The sequence below is a fragment of the Neopelma chrysocephalum genome, unplaced genomic scaffold (genome assembly GCF_003984885.1).
Source record: "Neopelma chrysocephalum unplaced genomic scaffold, ASM398488v2 Primary Assembly neopelma1_73, whole genome shotgun sequence".
Classification (NCBI taxonomy): Eukaryota; Metazoa; Chordata; class Aves; order Passeriformes; family Pipridae; genus Neopelma; species Neopelma chrysocephalum.
Window position 1 is genome coordinate 1458589 of NW_020897733.1, and position 26869 is coordinate 1485457.

At 41.3% G+C, this 26869-nt stretch overlaps 1 protein-coding gene across 1 annotated transcript; it reads right to left on the minus strand.

Moving 5' to 3' along the window:
- Positions 1-1350: 1350 nt before the first annotated feature.
- Positions 1351-24918, minus strand: VSIG1 (V-set and immunoglobulin domain containing 1). The gene is made up of 8 exons (XM_027687081.1): positions 24873-24918; positions 22442-22500; positions 18977-19137; positions 7203-7401; positions 5438-5593; positions 4849-4968; positions 3727-3853; positions 1351-2288 (listed from the first exon to the last, which is right to left on the minus strand). Exons 2-8 carry the CDS (start codon positions 22488-22490, stop codon positions 2105-2107), a joined length of 996 nt encoding a protein of 331 aa, XP_027542882.1. The 5' UTR covers positions 22491-22500; positions 24873-24918; the 3' UTR covers positions 1351-2104.
- Between the last annotated feature and the right edge of the window lie 1951 nt (positions 24919-26869).

Below are 26869 nucleotides of genomic sequence, written 5' to 3' on the forward strand. Positions count from 1 at the left end.
GGAGTCTCTCTCTTGCTGTTTCTGAGCATGTTTAATGTCATCATTCTGCATGTTGACACAACTTTGGGTGTCAATATCAGACTTTCTCAGTAAGCTGCTCAACCCAGATTGAAGGACATGAGTTACGGATTTTGCTTGGCACAGTTGCCACAAAAGTCAACAAGAGCTGCCTGATTAAGGAGATCATGACTTAAGGTTTACCCTGGATATTTAGGGAAGAGAAGAATGTGAGGATCCACCAGTAAAATGTGGCAGTGTTGGTATTAGCAAGGGTTTGACCCTCACAGTCTGGCACAAGCAGTTTTTAGCTAAAATAGTATAAGAACACCTTAAGTGTCCTTTTACTCTGGAATGAAGCTAAACACTACAACACACATAACAAAGATAAATATTTGAAAGCCAGAAAACTGTGTTGGAAAGGACAAATGACTCTTAACTAGGACTTCACGCCTTACATCTTCTTTAAATTTTGCCATGTTTTTTCTATTTTTCTTTTTTTCCTTCTTTTTTTCCTTTTTTCTTTTTTTTGGTTGTTTTTGGTTTTTTTGGGTTTTTTTTGGTGCTCACTTTTTTGATAAACATATTTAGAACTGTAGGAACTGAACCTGAAAATGTTAGCCCAGAAATTTTAAAGATGAATGTTGCACATGTCTAATGTTTACAGGCTAGGAACAGTCAGCAAGGGATTTATGCATGTTAGGTCCTATAAAAGATTTAAGTGCCAAAAAGTTCCAGATCCCTGAGCCAGATACATTTTTGTGCAGTGCATGGGACTGAAACCAGTGTTTCCCTGAGTCAGCGAGGACCTGCCTCGCGTAGTTCAGAACAGAGCTACTGAGGCTGTGGGTCTGTATTCACCTGACCCACCGTCCCCGAGCTCTTCTGAAAGTAGGTATCTTTGGAAAAAGCTCTTTGAAAAACTGGGTTTGTGTAACCTCAGAAATGAGGCCCAGAGAGAAGAGGTGTCTGGTGATCAACGTGTGTGTGGTTCAATTCCTTTTTCTCCTTCCAAGAGAGTGGTCATTAATTGACTGTTGGCTATCGGTGTGCTTTGCACTACTTACCCTTCCTCTTGATGCCTTCACCTAGAGAAAACAGGCTGTTACATTGGGCTAAAGAACCAGAGGAAAAGTAGCATGAGTTTGTTGCTCAGTAGGTAGGACAGTTGCCTGGAAATAGATTTAAATCATCTCAGGCAGAGGAAGCAATCAAAACTTGTGTGCTGGATAGTAGAGAGTATTACTTCTAAGTTTTGAAAGCAGCTGTATTGCATGTCATGAGGAATCTGATGCTGTGCCTGCCTATTGGAACAAGCCTTGCAAGGGATTTAGATTTCCAGCTCCTGTTCTGTGGAAAACAGTCATTTGATGTCTGAACTGGGTACCTGAATGCCAGTTCCATTAAACTGAAGACCAGAACTGCTGAGACACAACTCTGGAATGCTGGTGCCTTGGGAACTTTGAGCCAAGAATGTCACTGTTAACAAAATGTATTCCGTGTCAGGCAGCAATAGGGTAAAAGTTTCCAGGATCTTTTGTTTGGTTTTTTTTTCCAATTTAAGTAGAATTCAGACACACAAGATTTCATTGGCCCAGGTCTCAACATCTGTTTCTGCATTCTGATGACATTGATGTGACTTCTTTTTACTTCTGACATACAGAATCAGTTCCTTTAAACACTGCAATGTACTGACCATGAGGATTGTTCTTGGTACACAGGGAATAAGTTGGCCAACACTGTTTCTGTAGAAGACTGCTGTGGTTCAGAACTGTGTGGATACACACAGCATTACTGGTAGTTGACTGGAAAGCTCTTACTTTGACAATTTCCTAATTAGTTTTGCAAAATAGGTTGGATAAATGTGGATGATAGTCTTTTTATGCTTATATTTTTGTACAGTTATGACTAGATAATAAAAGAAATTTGGTTAACTTTAAAGGCCAAATCTTCTGCTGTTCACATGTAGCAGACCCTTTTCAATCTCCAACCCAGTGGTTCACAATGGAAATGCCCATTTAAGATTTAGTCACGCTTCTATGTTAATTCAATGACAACAATTTTTGTATAAAGGGGTCCAAAGCTGACAAGGAAAACTATTCAAACTCTAGGCTGTTTCTTCTTTTTCTGCTTCTTGCTTCTCATTGTTTTCAGGTGTTGCAGGGGCTGTTGTTTCATCACCACTCGGATATTCCATTGTTGCATTGCTCGATGGAACTGTGGTCGCAGGAATGTTTTCTTCATTAGGTACCTGAACATAGTCTGCATTGGATTGTTTCTGAGCCATTTCTCTGCAGGAAGACAGGATTAGGATTGTGATTTCACACATGTCGAAATCCCATGTACACTAGAGTCTCTTAAAAGGATGAACCTTTGTATTTGCTGTCTAAACAGTAACTCCCTCATTATTATGACTGTGTAAAAAGGTAACAACATCCCTGCTGCTGAGACGGAGAGAGTGACAGAATATTAGCTAATAAGACTTCTACATCACTGATTTAAGTGATGCCATTAGAATAAAATGAATTTTAGTACGTTTAAATGCTATGCCAGGAAAGTGGAAAGGGAAACTGAGCAATGGCAAACAATGTCTGAGGAGGGGTAGCAAAACATACTGCTTGGTGTGAGCTTTCTGGGAAATTCCATGCAGATGTGGTATCCCATTGAAGTACATAAAAATAGAGTGCAGTCAGAAAAGAATTATGGAAAGGCTGAAATCTAGAAAAATATTCTAAAATATATTTGGTATTTTAGAAAATACTAGAAAATATTTTTAGTAACAAGTATTCATTCCATTTGTGTCACCAAAACAATAATAAACTCCCAATATTGAAGCGCTGTCACATGTAAAAAATATCAGGTGCTAGTGGATTAATTCAATGCAGTAAGATTTATTAGGATCTGAGCACAAAATTAAATGTTAATGCTACATCAGTTGAAAGCAGAAATGAGGTGCATGAGTGACTGGCCACTGGTCTGGGTTAGCAGAATTCCATATCAGGAAGTCATAGCCCTGTGCTACAGAAAGTAACAATTTTTTCCTGGCCTCAGCTGCATGTATGCATTTAGCATTTAACATCATGGGGCTAAATACATTCTGTATAGCACACAAGATTATCCCTATTCCGAAGATTTGGCCATTTAAGGTAAAAATGAGCAACCAAAGCACAGAGGAAAAAACATCTCCAGAGCAGGATCAAAATGGACGTTCTGGGCTCCATTCTGTTCCCTAAACCTTGTGTTTCCTGCGATTTGAGATGCCTTGGAGTATCCCGAGTGTGTGTCCTGTAATTTCAGATAGCACTGAAATGAGCCCTCTGTGTTTAAATCCTGGTAAGTTTGCTGAGGCGACCCTTAGCTGCTGTTTCTTTTTTACTCCCTCCACCCACTGTTCACAGACCCCATTAACTTTTAAATATTAAGAGCTGATTTTCTAACTTGCCACTTTTAGTTTGTGTTGTTTAAAAACATTTACTTCACTATTTTAGACACTGGTAAGTGGTAGCTGCCTGTTAACATAGGGAAGAGGGTAATGGCAACTTCTGTTATGGGAGCAACAGGGGAAAAGTCCCACAAAAGCAAATGTTCTCACTCTGGAAGTTTTCTCAACACTTGTATTATTTACCCTTCAAAAATATTTAGAGTAATTGCATTTCACTTTAGTTCTGGATTACCAGGAGTGCTTTATAGAAATATTTGTCTTAAAATGAAGAAAACAGAAACTCTTACTGCATCTCATTATTTGAAGACTTCCTATTTTTTGCCTTCTTGGTTAAGACCCAGACGATAATGCAAATGATAGCAGCTGCCAGGATAGCTCCAATTAATGCTCCAGCAACAACACCACCGTCTGAATCTGGAAAGAAACAAAAAGATTACTTGACTTTACTTTTAGAAGTAGTAATATAGCAAAATCCCATGGAAATTTAGTGCAAGAGCTTTTAGCAGAAAGAAGGCATTGGATTCAAAGAACTCTTTCCGGGGGGAGGCCAAAGGAAAGTGAGAATTATGCTTATGTGATCTTTGTTGCCTCCTTTCTTGTTGGTTAGCTCCCTATCCCAACAAACTCTCTCTTTATGTCTGGCTATGGGAAACATTAGGCTGTAACACTGCAGTAGGTAAAAGCCTTTGCTCTTCAGTCCTTGCAAACACATTCTGAAATTCAAGTTGCCTTTATTTCTGCCTTTCAACCGAGATATAAAATGTGTACTCTGATCATTTGTGAGCCTCCAAAGCCTTTTATTTCCACTTCAGTGCAGCTTCCAGCTCTGACCTGCTATTTTCAGGTCCACTGAATCATTGAGTGACCATTTCATGGACATCTCTCATGGCTGGTTGTACAACATAGGCTTGGCTCTTGTTAAATATTACTGGTCCTGTGAAAAATATACATGCAGGTGTGGTTGACCACTGCTTGAGAACACTCAGGATAAGGTATTTTTCTGTGACTGGAGTATTTTTAGCCAGTAGTTACATCCACAGTGCTCCAGTCCTTGTACTACCACGTTTCAGTGATGGTTTTAATTTCTGGGCTAAGGGGACCTCAGTGAGACTGGTGGCTGGAAGACATTGCTCAAAACTCCATGTCTGTCCATTCTCAGTAAAGGCTCTGCAGTCAGAACCAGGTCCAGCTCCTGCTCCCTGTGGGAATTAAGCTGGAGATGTTAAACCAGTTTTCTAGGTCAGTGTAAATTCTGGGCACGCCTGGATGAAAACTCCGGAGCTCTCCAAATCCTGTTCTGTTCTTACTTGAAAAAAAAAAATCTATGCTTCAAAGTTGTTAGAGCATTCTCCTGCAAGCTGTGCATGTCCTACATCAGAGGTGTGACTACTTTTGTGCATTAAACTCACGTTTTGCTGTTAGGTCAAGCTCACAGGTGCTGTTCCCCAGGACATTGCTGGCTACGCACCGGTAATAGCCAGTTTCAAAGGTGGTGAGATTGCCAATGTAAAGAATGCCAGTGCTTGGATCTGTGACAAACAGGGAACAGGTACAAGTTACTGTTTGTATTCTGTGGAGGCAAACAGTTCTCTGTAGTTGGTAACACTGAGAGCTATTCAGAGATTAGAAACAGGGTTCTCTGATTATTTGGTTATTTGGGGGTCTTTTCTATTCTTTTAATAAAAAACATTTGTCTTCCTTGAAAATTGCTCCAGTGGATTCTGCAAAGGCATAAATATTTCTCCCATTTTAACAATTTAAAGTAATGGCATAGATAAGACTTCAACATGCCACACATTTTTTTATTAAATAGGAAAAGTGTCTTTGTTTTTGACAGCTGTTGGCCAACTTGAATAAGTAAAAATACAATATTATGACATTCACCATCAGAAGAGGAGGATAAATTTTAATTAGCCTATGTGATACACAGTGTTTGAAATGTTGGTACCAGGGAATTTCAGGTCTTGGACACAGTACAACAGTCCTTTAGTTACGCACTAAATTGTTCAGTCACAGGCTTGAGGGTGTTCTCCTCCACTTTGTACCAGCGGTAGGTGGGATGAGGCAATCCCTCTTCACATCTGCATAGGAGGTAGATTAGATGCCCTTTTTCAGGTGTTCCTTCTACTTTGCAGAAAGGTGTTGATGGTTTGACTGTAAAATAACAATGAGGAGAAGAGACACATCATGAGTGCATAGCTGGGGCTGCAATAATCCACCTCGAGTTCTGGTACCGTGCTGCAATTCTCAGTTAAGAACTGAACCCCATTTACAGATTTCCATCCATGATCAGAGTCTTATTATGGATCTGACCAAAGCCTCTCCCATAAAAAAATGGGTAATATTAAATATATGTACATGGCCTAGGATACAGTTTGCATACTAACTGTTATTATGGAGGTGTTGAGACAAAGACTATGAATTACTTTCATTATAATGGGCCACTCACTATTTGTGATACACCATTCTGCCACACAGAAGCATCAGTTTTTTTAGGGACATGGCACGAGCTTTTCCACAGAAAGGGAGAGGATCAAGGCTTGATTCTTCAGTATATTACAGCTGTGGAAGAAATAAATCAACTATAGTTCTGTTAAAAAATATATCTGTTTTGATTTCATTTCCTCACTTTTCACACAAGGTAGGATTCTATCTTCACTTACACCTATTGTTTTTCATTTCCTACCCACAGAAATGCTGTTGTGGTTCTTTTGAGCACTGTCAGGGAAACTCTACCATCAATGAGCTCAGCCCAATTTTGTGTGCATAAATGAACAACCTTTCTTGGGTTTTGTGTGAAAAGTGCAATCTCTAACTCAACTGCTCCAAGATTTACTACTCATTTTGGGACTTTTAGATGAGAATTATCTGTGGTACTTTGATTTTTCAGAGAATGAGTTTACATATATCTTTTTTTTATCCCTGGAAAACAGGCAAGTGAGGTTGGAATTATGTTCTTTTCTGACTGTGATTTGTCAGTCTGACCTTGTATGAATTCTCAAGATAATCAGTGATTAGATGGGGTTAGTACAAACTTTTATCTTATTAAGATGTAAAATATCTCTTTCCACTGCTTTTCATCCTTTCTATCCTGCCTGTTCATGTTTGAACTATTGCTTTTTTCCATCCACAACACACTTTCTACTACTTCCATCCAACATATCCTAAGTTTCTAGAGCTCTTGGGAATTGGTATGAGCCAGAACTCATGGGCTGTACTACTCTGTCCCTAGATTTATGCAAGTCACCATGACCAACGTTAGGTAAAATTAGTGAAGTTTTGGTCTTTTCTGGGGCTGCATCTAATGATTTCAGAGAGAAGTTGTCCCTCCCAGCTAAAAGGGTGTTTTATTTTAATCAAAGCTAGTATCACTCTGTTTTCCCACATGAAAAACAGAGTGAAGCTGGGTAAGTCCAGCTACGCTCTTACCTGCTCACATTGAGTTTTAAAGTTTTTGAGAGGACAAAGTGAATCTGAAGGCCATTGGTGGGAGAGTGAGATTTGGCTGCAGGTCAGGCAAGGGTAGCTGTGGAGTGGCAGCAGGTCCTCTCTGGCTGGAAGCTAGAGGGCACCCAGGCTCTGCCTGCCTCCAGAGCCCTGGGAAGCATCTGCGTCAGTGCATCTGGGAGCCCTTTCTCTGCATCACGGGCCTTGTTTACCACAGTTCTGTACTGTTATTCCCTCTGGCCCTACGTGTTCTGAGCAGTGTTTCATAACATGGGAAGAAAACGACGACACAGCAACAGGGAGGGAAGGCACTTACCCAGCACACTGACAATCACAGATTTTTGACTCTGTCCAGCATCGCCCTGAGGGCTGAAAACTTCACAGGTGTAGGAACCAGTGTCTGAGGGCTGCATGTTGGAGATTGTTATTGATGCATTCCCTGGACCTGTTGCAGCTGTTATCCTGTTCTTAAATGCTCCATAGGAGTAAGACTGGCCTCCTGAATAATAATAGATCTGTGATAAAGAATCAATTGTTAGTTTAATGACAAGAGATCTTCTTGCTGCTTGCTTTGGTACTCATAAGATTGTTGATTTTTGATGAAGCCAAGCAGTGTCACCCCCTGTCTTGCCCCCTTTTCCCAAGAAAGCAGAAATAAAAACATGATACATTTGAATGTATATTTGTAATGGTTCTTAAAAGACAAGCTTTTCAGAAATGGCATTTTTAATTGTGTAATTGACAGTAACGAGATCGAAGCACAGACCGATGCATTTGCAAAACAAAGGTGAGACCATTGACCATCATATGACAATTCTATGAAAAAATGCTAAGTCCTGGACAGTGAATAGTGGTATCAATTGAAGTACCAGTAATTTGTGATATTATTAATAAGTGGCTCAACAGAAGGTTATGACAAGGATGGGCCTGTCATTGCAAAAACTGGGTGACAGTTCCCCAGTGTCTACATGCACAAACCAGGCAAAGTGAACAGTTCCAGCACACTCAGTCGTTTCTTCAAACTGGTGAGAGGTAACCATATAGAATTACAGGTTGTGACCCAAATGGATATACCATTATTCCTGCTGACATTCCAGAATCAGCAGTGTAAATGTATGTATTGAAGTTGAACTAACAGCATGTTTTTTAATTGAAATAGTGGGAAAATGCTTGTAGGAAAAAGCTTCACAGACTCCTCTGAAATGCCATTCACACCTGACTAGTATCAAAATTTTCTTTTGGTCAAAGTTCTCTGCCTTCTAGGGACACTGCAGATCCCTGGGCGAGAAGTATAATTTGCTTTACTTTGCAGATCAACTGATTGCATTTTGAATTAAGAATATTTATTCTTAATTCTATTTATCCACTCTGATATGGTGTTGACTGAAGTCTTTAAGCAATGTTATCTAAAAGCCTTTATTAGCTCAAGACAAGGTACACCCCAAAACTGTCAGAGCACAGCTGGTTTATGCAACGATATGGCTTTGAAATGAAGGTCAGAACCCAGGCTGCACAGCACCAGCAGCTCCAGGACTGCAGCTTGGCCCCATCTCAAGTGCAGTTTTGCATACTCCTCAGCCAGACTTTATCTTTCCCTGCCCCAGGATTACAAACACCAGGTACAGTTGATGCAGGGCTCTGAACACCAAAGCATTCCCAAGGTGTGGAATTCTGGTGTTGCAGTGAGGAGGCATAAGAGTTCCAGGGTTAGCACAGTGACAGACTCGGTTACAAAGTCTGCTGAACAGCTGGAGAGACCCCCTAGTTTCCATTATGTGCATGGGATACCATCAGTTTTCAAACTGATTTTATGCTTTGCAAATGTTTAGAGATGTATCTCTATTGCAGAACTAATGTCTGGATGCACACTCAGTGTATTCCCCAGGGAAGGAGAGTATTCAAATAGAGAGTTTGGTTTAAACAAATTGCTCATCAAAAACCTGGTCTGCCTGGAATTACAAAAACACACTGGCCACACTGGTCTCATTCTACATTTATCTGAGTATGAGCAACAACAGAGTGTTATTTATCACTGTATTAAGTTACAAGAACTGTGACTTCTGACTTCAGACTCCTCTTAAGCTGATGTCCCTAGATAGCTCTCAGCAGTGATGGGCTGGATTTCCATCTCCACTCCATCAACTGCACGTGTTGGAGCTTCCATCAGCTCTTTACACTAATGTGAAATTAGGTTCTACAATGATCTAAATGAAGTAATCTGTGTCTTACCACAGCATGAGAGGAGTGACAGGCCCTTCATACCCTACTAAAAGGCCTGATTGCTGGGAAAAGGCACTAAATTCTACTCAGTCTAACTCAGAGTGATGTGGGATTTATATGAGAGTAAAGAGTAGCAGGAGGTGCCCACTGAGAATTAGCTTAGCTACAGCACATGTTCCTGGGAAATAGGACTGGCATTGAGCCTGAAATGCAGTCAGGACATGCCAATAAACACAACAGAGGAGCAAGTGCTCCTCGGTATATTTGACCTGAAGTCAGGGCGAACTACGTGTTTAAGTCCTTATACAATGCACTGAGAAATGAATTCCCTGTGTTCTCTCTTTCTGATTGAATGAATGCAGGGAAAATATTTTGTGCACACTGCTAAATCTGAGGCAGGTGTCAACACAGCAGAGAATATTTTTTTTCTTCATAGATTTAAACAGAGTCTTTCTGGGTTGTTGGTTTTTTTTTTTCAAGTATGAACATAAAGGCAGTGGAACATCCTCAGGTAATGCATTCAGTTCCTCTGCAGGCTCCTGCCTGTTCTCTGTTCTGCTCCTGTTCGATGCTTATCTTGCTGGCTCTGGAGTTCATTGCCTGAAGGAAGGTGGTAAACACCAAAAAGGCTGACTAATGTTGTGATTAATTACTGAGTGTATATCTTGTCCCAGAGGTATGATTGGATTGTGTACACAGGAAATTTCATTTAAGAGGAACATGTTTTAGTTAATTGGCTGTGAATTCACAGTCCATTTTAAACAATACACTCAAAATGGCTATTTTAAACCCTTGTTCAAAGTGGGTTTATGCTGTCCTTGAAAATCTTGTTCCTGGCTCTCAAAAAACTGCAATTAAAATCTTTGCAAAAAATGTTTCTGTTCCAATTCAAGAGTAAAAAAACTTGTTTTCTGTTGAAGATATGGAAGACTATTTTTGGGCAACTGACAGTTTAATGTTTCCTCCTACAGACACACATCTCATTGACATTTCTTTCCATTTTACCTAAAATGTCTGTATGGAAAAACTGTATTTAGTCAATGGTAGACTTTTTCTGGAGGCCTTTTAATCTGATGTGATAAATATATTTTAAGTGCACCGTCTTGAATGCAAAAAAATACGAAAGAAATCTGTGCTTCTCTTGAAAAAATACACTTTTCATGTCCTGAAGCAAATCATGAGTAGCTCTAGTGTAGTCGATGATTTACCAGAGTAGAAACAATCTTGAGGGTGCAGTAATGGTTGCTGCTTCTCCTTACCAGCTAGTTTGCTCAGGCAAGTTTTTATATTAATGGTGCCTTTTCACATTCCGTGGCAGCAGCTGCCTGGGATGACTAATCAAACAACTGACTGCAAGAAGAGCGGAGATTATCACTCCTAAAACTGCTGTCCCTAATAACTTCACAATCTGAGACACCAGTTTCTGCAAAGCAGCCAAGTTGCCCAGAAAACATCTCCCTGACCTTAGAAAGCGTTGCAGTTCAGTCAGTTATTCAACCTGTGGGCCAGGCGGTGCCTGGAGCTGCTCTCAGGAGACATCCATCCTTGTGGGCTTCCTAAGGCAGTGATGCAGTTACTCTGCATTTCCACAGCCAGTTTCTGCTGCAGCCAAGAAAAGGATTTTGGCCCATAGTCTTCCAAGGCAGTTGAGTCCATTATTCATGTACCTGTTTGGGTCAGCTGGATTACAAACAGACCAGGGAATTGGGAATGATCATACTCATTTGGAAGAAAATCTTGGTAATCTCAATGCACTCCAGATGCTGGAGACAATATTATCTGTGTCCCAAATTCTGGAGGATCTGGTACATAAAATCACATGTGCTTTTCTTATCCTCTAGCCTGACTTGTGGAAAGGCTGCTCCTCTTCTAGAGAGATGGTGAGGAAAGTTTTTGCCTGCAGAGGAAGCAGTCGGCAAAGCTGATGCTGAGTTGAAGATTTTCAAAAGCTGCCAGATGTTTGGCAGCGTGTGAGGAACCCAACTGCAGGTTTTCTTTATACAAATTCTATAGAAATATCTTCCTTAGGGTGTGGAGGGGGCGTGTGAGAAAGCAGTCAGTAAATTAGGAGAAACATGCTTCCATCTGCTTCCTTTCTTCTCGGGACAGGACAAATATATACTAGGATTTGCATAAATATGTGTCTTTCAAATGTCTTTGGATGGACTCATTCATAACTTCCAGGTCAATACTCCTTCCATCCCCCATCTCCTGGAGTCACAGCATCACATTGCTGTACATGCCCCGTGCATATGGATATCAGAGCTATAAGATGAGATGTATTTGAAGATGTGTTACAAAATGTCCACTGAATCTCCACAGAACTTTTGACTTCCTGACTGGGGGGCAATTTCAGGACATGACTTCCTTTCCAACTCCCTCCCCCAGCCCCTTCTCCCTTTTCCCACCAGCACATGCAAAGCTGTAGCATCCTGTTCTGTGACGTTTCTCAAGGCTGATGGATTCAGTGTGTGACTCACAGTCTTTGCCTGGAGAGCTGGAAAGCTCAGGCATTCAGAGGGCCCCATCATTGGGTTGGTTTGTCATTTTCTGTTTGACATTTTCTCAAGCTACCAGAAAAAGAACTGTTAAAGTCTCTTTCTCACTGATAAAAGCACGGGAGGACTGGTTTGAGATCATGATCTCATTTTGAATTCTGAGGACAGACAGAATTTATAAAATAACAACAAGGTAAAAAATTTTCATCACTCCCCTAAGCATCTTACCATCTAATTAGAGAACAAATGCCACGCACTGAGAGTGTTAATGAAGGCCCAAGGCTCAGGTTCTGAACTTGAGTAGATAAGAAAGGAAATGCTTACACGTGCATCGGTTTCTTTGACAGTGTGTCACATGATTTGGTCTGGGCCCAAATGCCTTATTTCATCCACAGCTTCTTTTCACACATTTTTGCCAAAACTCTGATCTGCCAGAAGGTAGTAGGGATATTATGTCCTGCATTACTGGGGTTTTTGCATGGATAATCAAGGGTGTTAACAGTGACTAGAAGTGTCTTGTTGCAATAGCGTATTAGTAGAAGAGAAAAGGGAGGGAGTCAGAAGCCTTTAGAGGATTAATCATTCAGCAGCTTTAACTGGTGAAGAATACTTTTGAGGAGCAGCTCTTTGATGTTCTCATAGTATTGTTCTTGGGGCTGAACTATTAGTAAATAATTCCTACAGTGCATCAAGCACAAACATGTTTTCTCAGTGCCTTTGGTGTAACTGCTCTTCAGCAGTTATTATTAGAGCTCAGTTTGCACTGGGTTGTGCCCTGCACTTCATGGTGAGACAGGAATCCCGCTGCAGTCAGAGACTTTGGAATGGATTACAGCTGGAACGCTGAGCTGACAGCTGAGAGGAAGCCAGTTCAGCAGGCAGCTCTGTGTCCTCTGTATCCACTGCATCTCAAAATGTTTTTGTATTCTATAAAGGAGATCCAGGATGATTTTTTTTTCCTATGTAAGTATGTAGTCCCAAATCTGGGCTATCCAGACTTGCTTACATTCAGCCCAGAGACTCCTGGTGTGTGGATTTGCCCTTCAGGTACCCTTTGGGCAGAATATTGCTGAAGGTGCTAGTTCAGCCACCTAGAATAGCTGTGGTGGAAAAAAAAAAACCCAACCAACAGCTACATCCAAAATAATTTTGATAGAGAAAAATGCAATTAAAAAGAGGGTGAGTTAAAAATTCTGAATGATACATCCAATTCAACTTATCCCAAGTCATGTGCTAGTTTTAACATTTTAATCCAGGACACGAATATAGGTTTCACAGCAGCATAAATCTAGTAGAAGCTATTTAGCTCTTTTTTTCCCTTAAGATTATGGTGATTGTTTTCTTACCTTGTATCTCCAGCTACATCTTCCCCGTGCATCTGTCACATACACCATCTTTTGACATTGACTGACTGACTTTTCATCCATACTCAGAATACCGTGACACGGGGAATGCTGTATTTGAGTAAAAACGTGCTGATCTGAGAGTTAAATGAGACTTTAAATGTTCCCCCAAAAGCAAAGAGCCTCCTCTCCACACAGCTCCCCACCTACCATCAGTGCTGATCACAAGGGCAGGGTGCCTTGTGTTCAGCAGATTTTGCAGAAGATCCCTCAAGCCTTGTCAACCGTGAGATGCAACAGAATCTTATTTCTAAGTTTTACCTAACATTAGGCAAACTAAAATTGAAGCCTAATGTTTGCTCCAAACCCCCTAGTTACAACCTGATCATTTTCTACTTATCTGCACTTTCCTTTGTGATAAGCACAGGTAGTCCACCATAATCCCACTGACATCCAGGGAGTCACTCCAACTGCAGCGATGTGACAACAGCATCTCCGTTCCTCTGCACTGGAGGCGTTGCCTCTGCTTTCTGTGAAGCTCTTCCTTATAAGTGCCTGCTCAGTCATCTAAGTGCTAGATAAGACTCAATTTTAAAAAATCACCTCTAGGCAAAAAGAAACGCTGATGTATGAGAGTGGCCCTTTCCAGGGAGTTTTCCTGTAATACTTCAGGATGTGCTCTCACATGGTAGCCCAGTGCCCACAGCTGTGCCTTGCTTTGTGCTGGGCAGCAGAGTTGTGCTGGCACTGGGACTACTGATAATTTGGGGGTTCAGGGTGAAAGGAGCCAACACAGCTGTGCTCAGGTCCCTCTTCTTGCCTCTTTTTCCTTCCTTGGGCTTTCCTTCCCTGTCCCCTGTTGCTGAACAACATGCCATAAGCATGCTCCCACTTTGGAAAGTGGCTCCTCAGGCCTGCAAGGGTGGGTGTGAGGACAGGAGCAGACTGTTCACAAGGGAGCAGTGCCATCCTCCCCTTCTGTAAGGGGTGCAGTGAGACCCTCCCTGCTCCTGTCCACAGAGTGCTACTTTCTTGGTAGTACAGAGGTGAGAAAAGGACAGGGCAGGGTGAAAGCCAATATATAAAATAAATGGAAAATATTATTTGTGTTACACGCTGCCAACACTCCTCCCCTCTCAAATGCCCATCAGTAATTTTACCAAAGAAGTGTCAATGTCACTGTTTGCAAATATTTCAAGCTTGCTTTTTTTTAGAGAGCATTTTCATAAGAAGTCTATCAATAATTCTATTTCTCCTACGAATAACAGGCATCCATGACCTTTTACTCATCTAGTGAATTTAAAAGTTCAATCAAGAATCCTGCCCTGGGCACATCTTGTGTAGCCAGGCAGTATCCCTGCTAATTTCACTGACTTTAGCTGTGGGTGGCCTGGGCTGGAGGCTCAAGGTGTGGCCCTGGTTGGGCTCAGGAGTTGTATTTAGCTTTGCAAGGCTGCAGCCTCGCCTGTGCAGAGTCAACAGAGGCTTCAGGCTTTCAAACATTTACTTAGGTGCTTTACACTGAGGCCAGCGGAGTGACTCAGAGCATGAAATGAAACACAGATGTAGGTCTTAGCAGGAGCTGAGACTTTACCTTTTGAACCAGGCCAGGCTGTGATGTACCCTGAGTGAGCTGAATAAATAGTGTTTGCCTCAGTTTGTCTAGATGTAAAATAGAGATAGCTCAGTATTGGAAAGTCCTCAAGATCCTTGGCTGGGAGTTATTATTTAAAAATTAAATTTGTCATTAAAGGACACGTTGCTAAGGGCTAAATGGAAAGAAGAAAAAGTCAAAAATATATATGGCATCCTATTTTCCATGATTTTATGCTTACGTGATTGAGTTCAAGCAAGGGGAATTACTTCTACTGGAGAAACTTCTTAGGAAAAGAGCAGAGTTAGGCTCAATTAGTAAAAACCTCTATATTCACACACTATATATAGCTGTGCTGCCTTCAAAACAGTGCTGTGAACACCTACCACTGCTGTTTGCTGCCTGCCTTTTGTCGTGCTGCCTGTGAGCTGCCTGGTTGTGGTTTCACCCTCGCTGCTGTAACCGCCAAGGGCTGATCTGTGAGCACCTGCACCAGCCCTGGGAAGGGTGAGCACTGTGGGGCAGGGGGTGAGAACATCAGAACCAGCAGCCAAAGACAAAACCAGCCTCACAAAGGCTGTGCTGGGAGGCAGATCTGCCCAGTAATGAACAGCACGGCCTCACCTGGAGGCAGGGTAAAATCTGTTGGTGAATACTCAGGGGCATTAAATTAGCACTAGTCCTGATCCTGGTCTTACTGATTTCACCCCAGGCAGGACTGTACCTGAGCCTATGTACAAAACACTGCAAAACATGTATTGTAAGTGGCAGGGGAAAATAAAGGGCTATCTAAGACCTCTGCTTATTATATGCTGTGTTCTAAAATCTAGTAATTTAAACCTCCTGTTCATTAATGCTTCAAGCAAAAAGCATCCTAATGGCATAAATTTGCCTTAATTAATTGTGACATTCTACAGTTTGCTTTATTATTTGCTGCCACTCTAGAGAGACAGGGCCATATTCTCAATTATTTGAATAAACAATATGTATTAAAATCAAGATTTTTTTCCCCCACACATACTTGTTATGGAGAACATCTCCTCTGCTTAATCTTATTATTGTGAATATACTGCCTATGTGAATAATAGGGTCATCAAAACATCTACCATTTAGTAAGATGATAGGAATATTTAAAAATGTAGCAGGTGGGAGAAGTAGATGTATTTTCTGCTTTTCTTTTTGAAAAATTGGCAGAAATTTTCAGCTTTCAAAAATGGCATTTGAAAATGTTATCCATTTAGTTGCTGAAAAAAACGGCTTTTGAATAGAGCCAGAATTTTCAACAAACTTTTTCAGGGCAAATATTTATAAGGAAGTGTTTGTTTGTTTATCACAGACATGTTAGAAGAATCTAAATATCTCATACAATTAAATAATCTTAGTCCACTTAAAATGCAAGCTATTTTTCTGTTATTCAGTAAGATATGGTGCCAGTCTTTTCAATATAGTTGGTTTTGTCGTCTTACCAGCATATTAAATATATTTTTGACTTGCATTTTGGTATTGTTTTACCTAAACAATGAAAGCCAAAGCTGGCAATCTCCTCTATTGCCATACATATGTTTCCTGCTTGGAACAAAATGTGAAACTTAATTCACCTATGTGCCAAGCCACTGGGGCAAAGCCAGGTTTGTAGAGAGATTATTTTTCTTGTTTAAACTTGTAGGAGAAACACATGCAGGCTTTCAGGCCTTTCTGAAACTCAGTAAAAGTCACCAACCTGAAATAGAAATAGCAACCTTATGGGGAGGGAGGGTGAAAATCTAATTTCGTGTTCATCTGTGTTGTGTAATTTCTTAAACTTTCCACAGGCAGTCACAGTCTGTCCTTCCCAGTGTTTGCATTAACACCATTAATTTTTTTGTGAATAGGTTCAAAATGGTAAGGAATTGCCACACTGTGATAAAAGGACACAGGGTCAAATAATACAAGACTGAATGTGCTGCTGAAAGCCCATTTTAGAAAGAGCAGTGCCCCAGTCCCGCAGCTCTTCATACATATGCACCCTCCAGGCTCAGAGAGCAGCAAAGGGGACCCTCTGAGCTTCGCTGAGCCCAACAGCCAAGGAGAAGTGGCACTGCAGGGAAAGGAGATTGTACCTTGGTGTTCAAGGAGAACGGGATTAGCCACTAACCTGTGGCCTTTCCAGACTGAACCGACTTTATTTAATGAAAATGCAAATCATCCATTGCAAATGTGTTGCGGTGTGAAAGTGAATTTACCGTGAAATTAGTTTCAGACGGGAGAAAACCAGCTGCAATTTTTCTCAGTATTGTTTCTTACAGTCCTTTTAGGCACAGCTTTCCCATTGCCTGCAGTCAGAGCTGCAGAAGCCAGGAGTGAGCACTGGAGGGATTCATCCATCAGGTTTCCCTGACATTTGGTAGTCTTGCATCAGTTAGTTCTTGTTGAGTGTATTCTGAACCACCCACAGTATTTTATGATTATAATTCTCAGGGGGTATTTTTCTCATCATTGGTCGCAGTTTACAAACGGGTTTTCCCTCCTGGATCTCTTGAAACTGATTCTCCCTCTAAAATACTTATAACTACAATCTGCTTATTTCCCTTGGTTGTAACCAGAAAATGCATTTATTATCTTGCAATATGGAAAATTTGATGCAAGTAGAACAGAGACACTCTAACCAAACCTGAAGAAGATGGGCTTGATTCTATCTCAGTACTGCCCTTCCCACCTGAACAAGTGGTTAAAATTTAAGATGTAACATACTGGATCAAGATGATAATATATTGTACTACATACAACTTAGAAAACCTGTAGCTACCACCCTTTCATGAATAATTATTCATTTAATAAAATAGTTTTAACGTGAGGAAAGCAAACAATGAGTAACATCTACTCATACAATTAATCAGGTAAGGTATGCCTACATCAGTCTGGCATTCAGCTGGAGTCAGAATTTGGGATGGGCCCAGAGTTTGTACTTGGCACTGATACAGGCTTTATCTGTGGCTGTGATACACTGCAGGAGGGTAAGCAGTTCTGTCTTAGGTTAAGTTGCCATTTCTTATATATTGTCTATAGCTGTTAAATGCCAAATATCTTACATCCTGCACATTCTGCAATTTACAGACGGTCTAATTCTGCTATAATTGATAAACCAAATAGAAAGTTTATCAACAACGGCAAGCTTCCTATTGCAATATTATTAGGAAATTGGTGAACGTGACAAGAATATCCTCAGTGTGGACTGTGACATTCCTCTAAGTCAAATCTCTTTACATCAATTCTCAGCTGTAACACCAGGCAGGAGGATTGAACTCTTAGAAATGTTAGCAACGAGATAAAACCAAACTGATTGTTTCACGGGCACAAGCCTTACTCCAGGGCATGGAAAAAAATCTGTCATCTTCAAGGATGCAGTAACACATCTAATCAGCATTTCTTCTTGTAAAGGAAGGTGTTGCTGACTGCTCAGCACCTGTCAGGACTGAGCTGATGGGAATTCGTACCCTTTATGTTATGCTGGGAGTGAATTAATTTCCCCACCAAAACGTAAGATTAACAGATAGCTCTCAAAGTTTGGGCAGTAGAGTGAGTATACTGACTCCTTCCAGGCAAACCAGGCTGCTCTGCAAGGTTTTTACAGCCACATGAGAGGCTTGGGCAGTGGTTACAGCATGTAGCTCTCTGGTTTTGGTGTCCCACACAATCCCCATGCTGCTTCCGTGCTGACACTCCAACCTACCACATGGTCTCATTACACCCCTGGGGTAAGATACTATTTGGCTTTGCAGCCTCTCGGGTTCTCGGGAAGGGCAGGGAGTATTTGCCTTTAATCTCCAATTGTTCTGCTTCCACAATGACAGCTGTGGGATGCCTTGAAATACCAATGCAAGTTTGCTGTGGCGAATTTCCTGCTATAACAACTTTCTGCAGAGTCCTGCCAAAACACTCCCTGCTCTCTTTGTGCTGATAGTCCATTGTCATGCATCGTTCCTCTTACTGAGCCACTGAATTAAGGAGCTCTTGTTTGACCCTTAAATGGAGAACACATTGTCATAGACAAGGGCGTCTCACCAGGAAAGCAGCCTTCACAATGGCAGGAAATATCTGCCAGACAAGAGAAGAGGGAGCTGGTTCAGGGGCTGCAGTGCTTGTGTGATTTTTTGACACCTGGTCTTTGCTTCACACTTCCTGTGTGACTTGGAGCAAGTTGTTTGATCATCTGAATCACTTTTGTAATTTCTCATCGGTTTCTGAAGGAATTCAGGATGCCAGTGGGATCTAGGAGCCCAGACAATTTGTTCATCTGCCCCTAAATTTCACTGCATCCCAGTCCTTAGTCCTTAGGTGGGAACTACCTGCCTCCCTGGTCTGTAGTAAGGATAATCCTACCCGATGTAACAAGACACTTTGAAGACTTGAGGATATCTAAATATAATTTCATAATAATAATAAATAAATATCTTACAGTGTGCAGCTGGCTCTCTTTGGCACTGTAAAAGCTCCACTGAATGAAGAAGTTTCCCAGCGGTGCAGAACTCGTGTAGGTGCAGAGGAGGGTGGCATTTCCACCTGTAGTGACATTCACTGTCTTCTCAGGGACAGTCACCACAACGCCGCCGACGTGGCCTGTGGGCAGAAAGTGTGGTGAGGAGAGATCACCCAAGGAGAGATCAGGCCCTGGGAGCTGTGCAGGAGTGTCTCACTCCCTGTGTTAGCAAAGGAACCCAGAGGACATGCCTAGTTGTTCTCCTTTTCAGTACAGTTTCCCTTGGGCTTTGTGTGGAAATTTCAGTGACAACAAGCTGGGAGTGGGTAAAAGCTAGCAAGCAAATAAATCCCCCAGAATACCTGTGCCCTTACAAGAAAGAATCTGAAAAAGCAGTGTTCCTAAACCCATACTTGCTCTCACTTGCAGATACTCATCTTCTCACTAAGAGCTTGTGGCTAAACCGAACCTTTCTTCTGCACTTGCAGTGCTCTCCTGTGCTTGCACTCTCATTCACAGCTGTGTCTTGACCTCTTTTCCAGTCTTTTGAGTTTTTTTTTTGCTGTTATTTTTTTACATGTCTGATCTCCTTCACTGTGGAGCACCATCACCTGTTGTCTCTTTCATTCTATGTTCTGACTGGGACTCCATGACACTGTTGGGTCCCTCAGGCTGGAGCCCAGCAGCCTTTCGCTGCTTTTCTTTTGCTAATTACTTTGTTTTTGTTTAGATTTCTTAGGGTTTACATCCAAAAGCTGTTTTTTTTCCACACCAAGCTAAGCTTTTTGAATGTGGGTTGTGCAAAGTTCAGTGATAAATTCATCAACCCTTTCTGCTGTGCTCAAAGCAGAGAGGGAGCAAACATAACCTGTGAGCCCTTCCCCATAATGTTCTGATCAGTCTTGAGTGCACAGTCATAGAAAGGAAAGGAATCAAGCACCATGTTACAGTATTTATCTGTTTCTATCCTCTGTGTAACCAGCAATGTTGACACACAGCAACAAAGCTTGAACTGTCAGAAACATGCATCTGAATTTCAGGGGTTTCAGAGGTCGCTGAGCCCAGTTTTAGAGCTGCTGTGTAAAGATTCAGAAGGAGAATATATTTCTTTTGAATGTGATGGAAAGCATAAGTCTTTTTGAGATTTCTGTGCAAAACAGGCAAGTTGAGAATTTCATCTTATAATAATGTTCATGTGGGTTTATTGCACATATTAATGATAGAGGCAAAACATGTAAAATATTCTTCTCAATGTAATATCTGTACATTTTATGTTCAGGTGCTGCTTTTGAGAGTTTAAGCAGAACCTCCAGTAATACCAAATGCTGAAATTATCAGCCCAGTGAGAGAAAACATTGTTTAAAAAGCAAACAATCTATTCTGATATTTTTAACCGTATAAATATTGCAGATTTTTCAGTTGCTACAGTATGCAAGCCTATCTGAACTCTGGGTACTATTTCCCTTGTTTGATGGCTTCAATAGTAAAAGCTCACTGCAAGGAAGAAAGGAATAATTTACTTTCCACGTTGATGGAGCTAGGATGAGAATTAGTGGGTTTAAACTACAACAAGATTTATATTATATGTGACGATAGTCTCACAGGAATGGCTGGAGACTGACCTAGATGTGTCAAACCTGCCTTGGGGAAAGAAGGGATCCCAGGGCTGGCTGCCAGTCCTACTTGTCTTGTGAGTTCACAGCAGCTTAATCCGTACTGAGATCCAATATAAAAGCTGTGTCATATTATTTTAGGTATCTCAGTTCACAGTTCTCAGCTTTAAGCATTAGTGTTGGCCAGAGGATGATAGTTTCTTGCCACACAGTTTACACGTATTTATTTTCTGCTCTTTGCAGGATTAAAGCTACGGTTTTGCAACACAGTGTCATTCTACTGAAAACATCCATTTTCCAGTCATCTGCTCCACGTATTTCCTTTATAATTCTCTGGTTTTGGAGTCAGGAGTGCCACAGAGCCTGACTGTTATAAGCTTTTTTGGAAGAAATGAATTTTTAGCAGAGACAAGCATTCTAGTTTCCATACAACTGTATATTTTGAAGAAATACAATTAATTGAAATAGGCTTCACTCTAGTAAAAAGATAAAGTCAAAACCTATAAGACTGACCTTGTCCAGTGAGCTGTTTAAAGCCAACACTAATTGCAAGATGGAGCTTTTGACTGACAGCGGAGTGAACTGGACCCACAGAGCCTGTTCCCTCATCACGGATGTTAATGGGAGTTTCGCTTTGCATTTAGTTCACTGTTTACAGTTTCTAACCCCTAATCCCATTTCATACATACAGGCCTTTTGGTTTAAATGATAAAAGTGCATGAGTAAGAACTAGCTCAGTGAAAAAAGCTAGTGTGAACACGACCACAACTTGTTTAGAACAGTTGATCCATGTCTTTCACTCGTCAATATTATGGTAAGGCCTTTTCCTTCCTACAGAGAAAGTCTTTGCAGTTAATTCAGAATCTCCCACTTTCACTGAAGTCCTTTGCAGTGTTTAATGCTCATGAAGTAAATCCAAGTTTGCTGACCTTTTTCTAGCCATGACAGAAAACCCCAGTCAGTGGCACCCATCAGTCTGGACACACTGCTAGTCTTAAATCCAGAACTTTCAAATTAGAAGACGTTGTTTTCAAAAGTATTGGTACCAACTCTGAATTACTTTTCATTTCTAAGGTAAAAATCTGTTGGGTTTCCGCCTATGTGAGAGTTAGAACACTGAAAGTCCAGGAGTATTAATGTTTAATATTTAAAATATTTCTATGGCATCCAAACCAGATAATTCCATCTTGAAAAGAACACGTGGAAGTGAACTTCCATTTTCTGTAGTGGATACAGAGGCTGTTCATCTCCATGGAACATTGGACTTAAAATGCCTGTTTCTGTATATATTAAAAGTAAAGCTTAGCACAATGAAATGTCCTTGAAACATTAATAACATATAATCTTTAATATGCCATATAATTCCTAGATTCCACAAAATTTATGTTGTCACTTAACTTCAGGGAAATCCAAAGATTATTTGCATGCTTTAAGTTAAGCATCCCCCCAAATTTTTAGGTGGCCGTGGGACTGAGTCATCATTTCCCAACCCTATTACCAAGGGCAGACAAGAGCTGAATGTGGGAAAACCCAACCTTGAAACACTTGAAAGACCCAAACGCTCCATGCAAGAGCTCTTTGCCTCTTCCTGATGTTAGAGCAAAGCATTAATCTACCAAAGCTAAAATTCTGTTCTTGAGTAAAAATCTCTTACCAGGCAATGGTCAGTTTGCAGATTTCCACAAAATGGCCTAGCAGTACAGCCATGATTTTCATTCCATCCTGAAATAAATCACCTTGAATGTTCTAGTTTGCTAGTCAGGTTCATCTGCTCTCTCACTTCAGCAAGTTCTTTAGTCCAGTGCTATTTCTATCAGTTTGTTATTCTTACCTGCGAGGACGGCAAGAATTGAAAATATCTCCAGCATCGTTGCACACATTGTCTTGACGCTGGGAGAGAAAAGAGACCAGATGCTGCTTCTGACTTCAACTGAAACTCAACTGTTTTATTTTTTTAAGTGGGTTTTTGTTTTCCTTATCAGCTGTGTATCACCACGTCAGTGAGCTGTTTCATACTCCTTTATCACGTGTGTGCCTTTCCCCGACTAGTGGTGTGACGGTTCACTTGAAACCATTTTGTGGGGCTTGAGCAACTAAGGGCTTTGTTAATAATAAACCTTTGAATCAGAGAACCCCAGGTTCCCCCACTTTTGCCAGGGCCCAGCAGTATTTGTCCACCTAAGTAATTCCACTGAGTACAAGAAAAGTATTTGTAGAGCTATTTAACAGTCAATCTGATTACCAGTGTTGGAGTCAGGCCTAATATGAATAAGGAATAATCTTTATTTCCTTTTAATGCTATAATTTGTTTTCAAAAATGGGCATGTGGTGATAATACATTGGCAGTAAATTTTCACTTTCAAACATATATCTTATACAGTTTTATACAGAATGATTACACTGGACTCAGGATTGCCTTCACATTTTCATATTGAACTCATCAATGAGAAAACATACCAAAATAAAGATCAAATAAAAGTTATCTTCTAAACAGATAGCAAAATCTGTTTCATCCAGTTTTAATCCATGAAATTCAATGTTACTAATTAAAAAAATGACAAGGTGAAAATACTGATTTTTACTTAATTGTAATACCGTATTTATATAGTGAAAAAAGCAGTAGGTGGAGGTTAGAACCTGAAGAATAACTTAGAATAACTTAGATTTCTTTGTCCTTAATGGTTGCAAAACATCTCTCTCTGCAGCTCATTAGGAACTGAAGGTGCTCAGCTTCCTTTTTGTGTTGTGTCATTTGACTGAGGCTAATTCCAAGCCCCAGGCTGCAGTGGGAGTAGCTGGCTCTGCGTACACAGCCAGAGAGAGTGAGTGGCTGAAGACATAACAGAGGGCAGCATTGCCTTTTAGATGTGTGCCTGCACAAGGAGCAAGGCAAGTAAAATAGCCAATGACTTTTTTCCATGCTTGTTGAAAGCATGGGTCTAGTTAATGCCTGATGATCCCATCTTTCTAGTGGCAGGCAAGGGCAGCCACCTTTTCCATGGCAGGAGCCCTGGTGTGGCATGGGAAGCCTGTTTGGAAGGTGGGGCTCAGCATCTGGCCAGGTTGGAGGGGAGAGGTATGTCCAGAGTCTCCCTCATCTCTCGTGATGTGGTGGTACATTCTTCAGCATAGAAGTTGTGAGTTACTGGTTGCATCAGTTACTGTTGGGATCAGATTTATGGACTTAAATTAATTTTATTCTCCCAGATATTTCTGTGTGTGGCAGATGTTTGAATAACCTCTGGGCAGATGGTAGGGTTTGGTGATATTCTTATATAGGCTATCTCCAAAAGTTTTATAAAGGATGTCTTTTCCTTATTTCTGACTATCAGCACTTCACCCAGCATTCCCACAGGGCAGGCAGTGCTTGTCTTTAAGGGATGGGGAGGGCAAAATTTGGAACAGTTAAATGTCTCATCCAAGGATTCACAGGTGACCCAGAGTCCAAAAAGGAATGTGTACATTGAAAGACTGAAATTCAAATTCAGATTCCTTCCAAAACTTGAAAAGCATTTAGATTCACCTTCACTAAGGAAGCATGGAGTGATCCCGAGTGCACATGGCAATTTCTCACTGGCTTTCCCCAAGTCAGCCTAAAATGGGAGCTGCTGCTGATTTCCAATCATTTAGTTATGGATGATCACAAATGATCTGAACATGAGACAACCTACAGACCCATTTCAGTGATTGCCTGTGGCAGCTCCATAATGCCCAGGAGTCTGATTAGTAGCTCACAGAGCACTGATCCTTTGCAAAAGACGGCAATTTTCAAGAAGATGCAAAAAAACGTTGCCACCCCACACAGCAAGGCAGCACCTGCACAGTCCTATATCTTTACCACAGTATCAGTGTGTCCTCTAATTCCCTCTCATTTATCAACACTGAAGTCCTTTCTCTGGCACTTAAGGCCCCTTCAGCTAATATATACTTATACATACATACATATATATATATGTGTGTATGTACCCTGTTACACTTTATTTTTGCCAATTACTACATTCCTGGAGGGTGACACGCTCAGTCTGACAGAGAACAGGAGCCAAGAACACAACACAAGTTCTACACTAATATGTGCCTGTTTAAGCTGGGGACACAGGGCTGAGGTTGCCAATTACAGAGTGGGTGTAGCTCATAGCAAATGATTGCAACCATCCATCCTGTTTTACAGGGGATACCGAACACCAGGAGCATTTACATTTGACTATTACCCGCCTGGGGCCCATTTCCCATGTCAAACCAGAGGTGTGTACCCCAACACTGACCTTCCCAGCCCTCCGGGGTTATTCTCTGTCAAGGTAATAGATGGCACCTGTCAGCTGCTGACTTTGCTTCCAGCTCATTGCTCCTGGAGAGCAGCACTGCCTGTTCAGGTCACCTTAGGAGAACTGAACACAGAAAGCAAAATCTGGTTTGGTTTGATGAGTTAAGTTACAGTAGGACAACAACGAAGCTCTTGCTTACACTGCCAACCCTCGGCTAAGAGGAGAGAACAGCCCAGAGTGCAGCAGCACAGCAGCCACTTGGCCATGGGTGGAGCAAAGACTCTTATCTCCAGATAAAATAGAAGTGGCCAGTACCAGGAACTGTGTGTTAACAGACTTTGTGAGTCAAATCTGTGTACACTGAAACATATTCAGAAATGTTCCCTTTCAAGCAAATACCCTTGTATTCACTCTCTAAATATGTGTCAGTCATCAAAAAATGAAGCCCAGAGGCCCACCCTGAGCAAGGCAGCATCGTCCAGACAAGCATTGCCAGAATATTTAGGAATTGCTTCTGTTGGCCTGAAACCTAATTAAAAAACTTCCTACGGAATTCCATGTTTCACTTGACAAAGCTCAGCAGCATTTCAACAGCTTTGTCTTCCTGAAATATGCTAAATCTGTAATTGTTTGAAGACACCAAACCCAGCATAACCCAGTGATTTATAAAGCTCTCTAGTTCAGTATCACAGCTGATGGCTGGGGATGAAGAGAAGTGTGTAGTTAAAGATTCAAACAAGTACAGCGAAAGAGCTGCTTTAAGCCTTTAAATCCATCATTAGGTTGATTTTCAAATGCACAGTACAGTTTTCCTGCCTGTTGCACAATTGTGGTCTAAAAAAAAATATTTATAAGCTTTTCTGCCTAAAAGTAAATTCATGAACTCACTGCTATTTTTAAACTTGCAGAGAGTGAAAGACTGTAAAGGTACCAATAATATAAACTCTTCTGAGGAGAGCACCATGGCTTGTCACCTCAAATTAGCTTGGACAGAAATACACCTAATCCTCTGCATCCAATTCCCAGAATCAGCACAGCTTGTTATCAAAAAGCACAATTCCATTTTCTTGTAAAGGGTTTGGACTGGTCTTTTTTTATTGTCCTTCTTCCTTTTAACCATTCAAAAGCCAGCATTTCCTAGAGCAAAATCCCTGCCCAACAGGCTGTCTGCTTTCTGGGGGAGAAAAAAAAAGGAAAAGCACTGAAATGAGATAGAGCAGAACATTGATTGCCAGGAGATCAGAGAGCTGCAGGCCAGGCATCAGCACTTCGAGCACTTCACCCTGGCTGTGCTGGGGGAGCTGCTCAGAGAAGAGGGCTGGGAGATCTGGTGCAGAGGGTGTCTTGGGACAGCAGTTAATGCCCATTTTAAATATACCCCCTCTGGGGCTGCAATGGCTGGGACGGATATTCTAACATTTTCCACATTTCTGGACTATTGCAGCTGAGGTAACTTGAACATTTTAGATTGCTAAAAAATGTGGCAGTCAGTTAATTCAGCAGGATGTTGTTGAGAACATGCAGAATGCTAGACCTCTGCCATCTGATCTGGCCTGTTTGACAGACACAGACGATGTAAGAAGCTTTTTTATCTTGTGTTGCTTTAGGAAGCTGATGCCTGCTGTAGGCAAAGGGATTTGTTTGTGTACAACACATTGCAATAGAACTGTAACACCTGTACCCACACCAGTGTGTATTTAGTTACCAAATTCCATGTGAAATCACTGTGAATGTAAGCACCTGGATAAATTTGTGGATCTGGCTCAGGCCTTTTGTGTTGCTGGTAACACTCCTCTGGTCTTCCCTGCCTTATGTCCTGAGAAAAGCATAAAAAAACAGAGAAGCAGCTGCTGGTGATGCTTCCCCAGACCTCCTGGGGATGCTGGTGTAGCATCCATGTAACCTGGAATTGGGCTGTCTTGGATTGTGCTGGACCACGATGATGGAAGTATTGGAGGGAGTTTTGTCAAAGAAGCAGAGCAATGGTTCTGCAGCAG